Here is a 7,925-nt window from a genome sequence, read left to right as displayed (position 1 = left end):
TGCGATATTCCTCTAAAATGGAAACTTAAAATCAAGTCAAATTAGCAAGATTCAAATCTTTTTCAAAAAAAAGATACGAACCAAAAATAAAAAAACCTCTTTCTGCAGAGAATTGCCAAGCAAAACCTCATGTACTGTCCTACAAGCCTCTCTCCTAACAGCACCTCACAGAAAATCCATTCAGTTTCTTCCAGCCGACAACCTCAAGAAAACAGAGGTCTAAACAAATCAGTCCTTCCCACCAGTCACCTACATAACTGCAGGTGTGGATGCTGGTGCAGTTTTTCCATCAACTCTTCCTCTGTAGGTTCTTCCAAAACATCCCTACAAAGAAAAAGCACAACTTGTTAGGGGCAGCAAAGGGAACTTCTCAGCATTTGTTTTTGCAATGCACATACTGAGATGTAATGTGTGCTTTAATTCCTAAACAAGGAATTAAAGTTACAATAAGTTGATGCTCCCTAAAGATGCATCTACTTGCAAGTGATCCATCCTTTACAGATGTGTCATGGAAACCAGCAGCTGTTTTCCCATAAGAAGCAGGGAAGCAATTTCCTGCACACAGTACAATACAACTGAAGGTCAGTAGACTTGTCTTCCTGAAAAAACTCCCAAATGAGAACATGTTCCCAATGCTACTATTGAATATCCAATGTGCACCAGAAGTTCCACTTGTGCATGATCATCAAGTATCAACTCACCACCCACAACTTCATAATAAGCCAAGAACGTGCATCACTTTCCTCATCTTCCCTTTCCTTCTCCCTCTCAGCACAGTCCCTTCCCCGCCCCCAACACCTCTTCTCCCATCATGCTATGGGCAGAAAGCATGTAAAGGTTAGGCTACCAAGTCAGCTTAAAGCAGGCCTAACTGAAGCACTTACTGAATTTTTCCAAACTAACAGATGAAACAGTTTGCTTCAGAGGGAGGAAATAGAAGACAAGCCTTTTACCCTCTTGCAGCCAGCACACTTTCTTTAAAACAGATGAACATAAAAACTAGATCGATTATCAAGCCCGGTTCAACTCACCTGAACATTAGTTCAACTGTCCTCTGGTATTCAATATCTGAAAGAGGCTCTCGATGACAGCGACGGTCCCACTTGTGAATAAAGTTCTGAAACGTAAAAGGAACGGGAAAAAAACTAAAGGCTACTTCTGGTGACATCAGAAAAGAGGTTCTATCAGGTCAACATGGTTGCGGGTAAGGTTTGGCAAAGGGGTGAGGTTTGTTTTCAACACAGGGTGTCAGAGCAATAATTTATTTAGGCATCAGCATATTTATTGGCTGCAGGTCACTACTTTATTCAAGCCTGTTGTTCAGGAATGAAATAGCTTTCTCATCACACACTGAAAAAACAGTAAAGCAGAAGACAGCCCCGGTGCCTTCTACTCCTAGCAAGGACTGCCTCCCCGAAATAACTGCGTGAACTACCCACAAGAGTTCACCTGCTTTGAATTTTTTCCTCTTTAGAAACCCAACAATATATAAACATACTCCTAGTTCAGGCATCACAGCTTAAACTCAGCTTCTGGTTTTGTCATGTTGCCTTATCCATTTTGAATTACTCTGAGAAATCAATACCTAGGGAGTAGACAGACAGCTCGGGCAAAAAAAAGGGAGAAAAATAGTGACAGCCTGCTGGAGAGCAGCTGGAGAGTGCTACAGAATGCTACATCTTGGCTCTTACAGCAAACTTTGGCTACAGCCCTGCGGAAGTAAGCAGGTAGAAGACTTCATAGGATTAGCCTCCAGCTAGAACAGAAAGTCTTTTCTGAAACACTCATGGGAAGACTGAAGCTCAGCCTAAGATTCATACCTAAATTTCTGTCTAGAAGTTTGCCATTCTGCCTAAAGTAGTAAATTTTAGTTCTCAATGCTCTTCTTGTTGTTGACTGCATCTCCAAAAGAAGTTTTCATAGGTTTTAAGATGGGGTGAGGTGCCCTCTACAGGTACTCAATTTCTTCCATTACTTATAAGAGAAGTCTACGATGATTAACCTGGAGTAGATGGCTGTGATTAACATTCCCTTCACCATCAAAAACTCAAAAGGTATTTGGATTTGCAGAGAAATACGCATACACAAGAAACCAGCGGAACTACATGTTCTTCATGGCATTGCTTAGGTACCTACATTTCCACAGCTGCTTTAAAAAAAAAACTCTAGAGGTTGATCTCTTCAAAATAAGTAATCAGTTCCACTCTTCTAACGTAGAACTGAATAAAGGTAGTAATTTAAATTGGTATGGGAAGAAACACAGGACAACCAAATAATATGAAAATGTAAAATTTAAAGCGCTAACAATTTGCTGGCAAATCAAAATGCAAAAAACCTACAGCTTGAATAACTAATGCTGAAGTTAAATGCTAACGTACAGTCTTATAATACTTAAAATATTTTTCATCTTTATAGAGACTGAGCTATAATGACAAATGTACACACCCAATGAAACGCAACCAGATTTGTGACAAAGCTGCAAATAAAATATACAGCTGTCTAGGAAAAAGAAAATGCTTCCTCAACATCTCGGGGGAAGGGCAGCAAGGAGAAAGATTAAGTAAGCACACACACAAAACCAGCGTGCTTTTCCAAAAAGTTATCTGGGTTCTTTTCATTTCCCACACAAATTAGAACCTGTCTTCAGGATCTAATACCAAATAAACACACTTCCTTACCTCTAGAAGTAAAGCTATGAAGAGATTAACCCAGATGACAGAGGAGATCAACCACCAGGCTACAAAATAGATCTTCGCCCACCTGCAGATCAGATCAACAAACAGTAAATAACCTCAGCCTCAAAGTGACCAAGGAGAGCCACGAAATCACATTTTTCCTTGAAATATAATACTACTACTTTCTCAATGTAAAAGGAAGTCTGGAACAACAACAAAAAAAAATTTAGCCTTTCATTAAGTTAGCCAAACAGACTCACTCCCCCCGCTTAACATACCTAATCCAACTCTGAAGGGACAGAAAAGCAACCTAGTAGAAGTTTTACTGGATCACACCAAAAGATCCATCTAGGCTAGTATCTTCCAAGAGTGGTCAAAAGCAGAAACACAGGAAAGAGTACAAAAACATGGCAAAATACCTATGATGCTACCCCCCAAGCGCTCTCCCAATCTCCAACCATTTGCAGTTCAGAGATTTCTTGAGCTAGAGGTAGCTTCCATTCATTGCAGATCCCAATGGATTTCTCTTTCACAACTTGTCCAGTCTTCACCAGACCACGTTAAACATTTATCACACACAACAGCCTACAGAAGAGCATTCCACAACTTAACTACATGCTGGGTTAACCAGCTAAGGTTCACTGGAACAGCTCAACCCAGAGGTTATCCAGTTCATTCAAACATTCCCATAAAGTAATTAAATACAAATGAAAGATATGTCCAAGGTTTTAAGTCTACAAAAAATTGTTCACCCACAGGGAAAATACAGAAGCAGCCCAAAATGAATTACAGCGATTCACTAATATCTCAGTTCTGTGAGATTCGCTGTAGAGCCAAAGCCACCCACCCAATACGTGTTGCAAGCCTGTTTACAATCCACTTAGGTCATTCACTCTTTTTTGGAAGAAGACAACTACCAAGCCAGTTTCCAATCCCTTCTAAATGTGACCATGGATTTCGTGGCATCCACCAAGTACTAGACCAACCATCAAGTTACACAAGTTAAAGAACCACCATGAAGTATTGTTTATTTCCTATATACCTGAATTGACCCAAAGGAAAGGTAAGCAGCACTCCTCTTCCCAATCCCTACTCAGTTACCTTATAAGATAGATTTATATGGGACTTTTTCAGTATTATTACTGCTACTTACGGACTTGAATATCTTGAAAACGCTTCCAAAAAGACTTGCCAGTTGTTCACCACCATCACATCCCAGAGGGTCACCACTGCTGCCTAAGTAATGTGAATAAACAGAAGTTGAGTGGCTATATCACACAATTAAGCCTCAGAAAATGAGGGGAAGAGACAAGCAGAGAGGGAAGGAGGGACGGATTCCATCACTGATCAGACTCACAGCAAAGTCATCAAAGTTGTTCGGCCAATATTCCAGTTGTTCGTAGGTCCCACACTGCAGAGTGCCGTTATCATATGTTGTATTGACAGCACTGTAAGAGAATTACAGGCTGATATGAGCATAGCTTTCTACATACTATACCTTAAAAACAAGATTCTTCTGAGTGCCTTGTAGAAAGTTAAGTATCTCATATGGGCAGAAAACAAAGGAAATAGTTAAAAAAAGTATTTAAGCTACAGCAAGGTAAAATTTCAAGGTAGAGATAAGCGTTTCTGCAATTTCAATACAGCAAGAAGAAACAGAAGGAGTAACAGATGAAAAAAGTCTGTGTGATTTAACATTAAAAGAAGGGTGTTTCCAAGAATAAGGCGGGGGGGAGGGGAGGGGGGGCAGGGACAGCGACCCAACCACAAACAACTCAGAGGTACTGAGTTGCAGATGCTTTTGAAAAACAGATGCTTTCTGACTAGCGATGTTTAGAATGTTACCTGGTATTTCCCAAGGGAACAACAGCACCTTTAAATAGCATTATGCCAGTTATAGCAAATGCATAGAAAACCACCTGGAAGGAATATAAGTATTAGTTTAGAATATTTCTGTCACTAAATAAGAAAACAATGCAATTAACATGGAATTCATATTAGTACCACAGTTAAAGGAATTTGGTCAAGAACAATGCCTGAACCTATTAAAGTGAAAATACTTCTCAATGTCTGTATTACTTAACTGTTTGCTCTTACTTGTTAATATTCTATTTAACTTTCAGTTGTTAAAATGCATTAAATCATTTTACTTTATGATCTGTTTTACTTCTCTGTGTCTCAGAATGCTGAAATTTAACTATTAACACTGCAGAATAGTGACTTAAGAAACAAAAACAAAAAAACAATACCTGTATTTACAAGGTATAATCTAAATATCTGGGGAGCTTTCTGCTAGATTCAGTGAAAATAGGCTTTTACTAAACCTAACTGAACGACAAAAACAAGTCACTATTTTATATTACACCAGCAACCTCTTTAAAAGTGTTATTTGAGTCTAAAAATAAAGGGTTCAATAACACAAAAGATTTTGGAACTTCTGTCTTTTACTTGTTAGAAATGCAAACCTTCTTTTAAAGAGATACCTTTCAGTCTTCAGCAGTTGCCTAGGTGATTTTACAATTTTTATCCTAAGAAGATTGTCCTAGAAATAACCTACAACTTCACTCCTCTGCACAAAGAGCCATTTGTCCTAGGATGGCTTGAAACAAGCCGAGTCTTCAAATGAAAATGTCATTAGTCATATTTCTGTATTTTGCTACAAAACAGACCCAAGAGGGAAGTCTGGGAGGAGGAGCAGAGAGACTGACCTATGAACCACAGCACTTTGAACACTACTGGAATAAGCTGAAGCTGACATTCCACAGCCTGCCAGAAGATGGGGTATCTGGCTTGGCAACAATAAAGTTAATTTTATTCTTTGAAAAAGATATGCCCAAAACATGCACCGCCTGATAAATTAGCTAATCAGTTACATTACTTTATCAGCATGTGTTCCAGGCTAACATTAGGAAAGATGTTTTGCATCAGCTGGTAACGGAGTCAGACTTCGTTACGGCAGCTCAGTGACAGCTTCTACGTAGCCAAGTAAATTATGAACACTACTGGAATAAGCTGAAGCTGACATTCCACAGTCTGCCAGAAGATGGGGTATCTGGCTTGGCAACAATAAAGTTAATTTTATTCTTTGAAAAAGATATGCCCAAAACATGCACCGCCTGATAAATTAGCTAATCAGTTACATTACTTTATCAGCATGTGTTCCAGGCTAACATTAGGAAAGATGTTTTGCATCAGCTGGTAACGGAGTCAGACTTCGTTACGGCAGCTCAGTGACAGCTTCTACGTAGCCTGAAGTAAATTAAATTCATGGAAGTAGCAAACACTGTGGCAGACTTGCCTCACAATTAGTGCAAAACCGCAATTCACACTCCTGGCACTAAGGACAATCAGCAGCAGACACTTAAACCACTTCAGGAGCGTTAGTCTTACATATGTGGGTAGAGACACCGCATTGAAACACTAACACGTAATTCCTAAAAATAAAATCAAGTATATTACTACAGGCTCCTGCCATCTTAGTTATGTCTTTCAGGAAGGAAGAGAGCTTCCAGCAGAATGCTACAGCCCAGGTGCAGCCATGCCAGTAGCAACACAGCTTTGGAGTCCTAGTGTAAAGCCCAAAACAGCTCACCCCATAATTGCTCTCTCCCAGGGCTCTGACGTATGGGCTCTGTCAGATCCAGCAGCAGCAATGTCAGTCGCTGCCTCCCCCACCTATCCACAACACAACCCTACCAGCCTCTGACAGGGGTGACAAGCAAACATGTGCTCCTTGAGCATGGTGTATGTACTTAACCACAAACTGGAAAAATTAGCAAAACTGCAGTCAGCCTTTAGACAGCTTATTACATTGAGTAACGATGAGTAATGAAGAGTTTTTCATTACACTAAAGCTGTTCCTATCATATGCAAGACTGGCATTTAGGCTCCCAAGATGTACTTTCACCTGCAAAAGCTAACTTCCCAGTTGATGCACTCCCAAGGTATTTCTGTTTCAAGAGTAGCTTCCAGTGGCAAGTGTGACTTGTACAGCACAACAAAGTTGTTACCAACTTAGCTTTGCCCAAACCAGCATCTTTATTTCAAATTGCAACATAAACCTTTCCAGACTGCAACTTACGGCCCCTCCCCTACAGATAAAAGCAGAGATTAGTAATGACAAAACCCAGATATTCTGGGTAAATTGCATGCTAAGTATATAGACTAGAACAACTTTTTAGACAATACCTAATACACAGCAAATCCTTGGTCTCTAACCATTACCTCAAACTAAAGTACCTTAAAAAAACCCCTCACAACCACAAACAACAACAAAAAAAAGCCACCCAGGCACTCATTTGCTGTACCAGAAAGACATCGTTGCAAAGCCAGAAACTCAAGAGTTGGGAAATGGAGGATTTATGTAAAGGACACCACGCATTGCGATCCATCCTTTAATCACATGTTTACAGATTATATGCTCTACACAGACACACCTAAAACAGGATGGTAGAGGCTTTTAAAATTCGTGTCCAAACATGCCACCTCAAGACCTTCTCAACTGAAAACAATTTTAAAGTTGTTTTGCTATTTACTTTAACATCAGCAAGCCAGGGTAAGGAAAAATGGGCTACTTTTAGCATCAGATGAATTTTTATTTGAAACTAGAGTATCCAGCCTGAGGCAAGCACTCTGAGGAAGTTTTAAATAATCTTTTAAAGGCACTCCTAAAGGAAACTGATAAATGAGGCACTGTCACTGTGTGCAGCCCATAACAAAACAGTAGTTTGTTGCAGCTTTGCAAGTCATGCCTTGGAGAAGAACTGGCTGATTAAGGTGAAGTGTTACTGTTCGTGGTGATTGTCATTCAAAGAACCTGGTTGACTTTGTTGAAGACATACCCTTATTATACTGCTAACTATAAGAAAGGAAATTACAGTCTTGCATCATGACTTACCACAAGGATTCCTGCAAAGGCTCTCAAGTTTTTTACCAGATCCAGCAATGTAGTAACAACCAAAGCCATGAACTAAAACAAAGCAGAATTTTACATGCATAACATTCATCACACTTCCAATCCGTATCAAATTATTTTTACTAAAAGGACAAAGAAATACAGACCAGGAAAGTGAGCTATATATAAATGCAGGTCATCTTCTATACAGTGATATTTCCATGAGGTACTTAAGATGAATGAACAATGCTGTAGACCTTTTCATACACAGACATTATGATAAGTTTTAAAAATACACGGGCACTGTGACTTAAAGGGCTATATGCCTAATAAGACCAGAACTGGGGGGGGGGAAT

General features: G+C 39.6%; 1 protein-coding gene across 1 annotated transcript in view; it reads right to left on the bottom strand.

Moving 5' to 3' along the window:
• Positions 1 to 245: 245 nt before the first annotated feature.
• The window catches only part of TPCN2 (two pore segment channel 2), a 35,676-nt gene continuing 27,996 nt past the window's right edge, over positions 246 to 7,925 (bottom strand). Inside the window, exons 19-25 of the mRNA XM_009286666.2 lie at positions 7,573 to 7,644; positions 4,521 to 4,594; positions 4,033 to 4,123; positions 3,829 to 3,911; positions 2,679 to 2,760; positions 1,032 to 1,117; positions 246 to 324 (exon numbers count right to left, since the gene is read on the bottom strand). Coding sequence (XP_009284941.2) covers positions 246 to 324; positions 1,032 to 1,117; positions 2,679 to 2,760; positions 3,829 to 3,911; positions 4,033 to 4,123; positions 4,521 to 4,594; positions 7,573 to 7,644 — 567 coding nt within the window. The remainder of the gene's footprint in view (positions 325 to 1,031; positions 1,118 to 2,678; positions 2,761 to 3,828; positions 3,912 to 4,032; positions 4,124 to 4,520; positions 4,595 to 7,572; positions 7,645 to 7,925) is intronic.

This window comes from Aptenodytes forsteri, unplaced genomic scaffold (genome assembly GCF_000699145.1).
Source record: "Aptenodytes forsteri isolate BGI_AS27 unplaced genomic scaffold, ASM69914v1 Scaffold252, whole genome shotgun sequence".
Classification (NCBI taxonomy): Eukaryota; Metazoa; Chordata; class Aves; order Sphenisciformes; family Spheniscidae; genus Aptenodytes; species Aptenodytes forsteri.
Note: the sequence above shows the minus strand (reverse complement) of the source record. Positions and strands in the feature narration are given on the sequence as shown.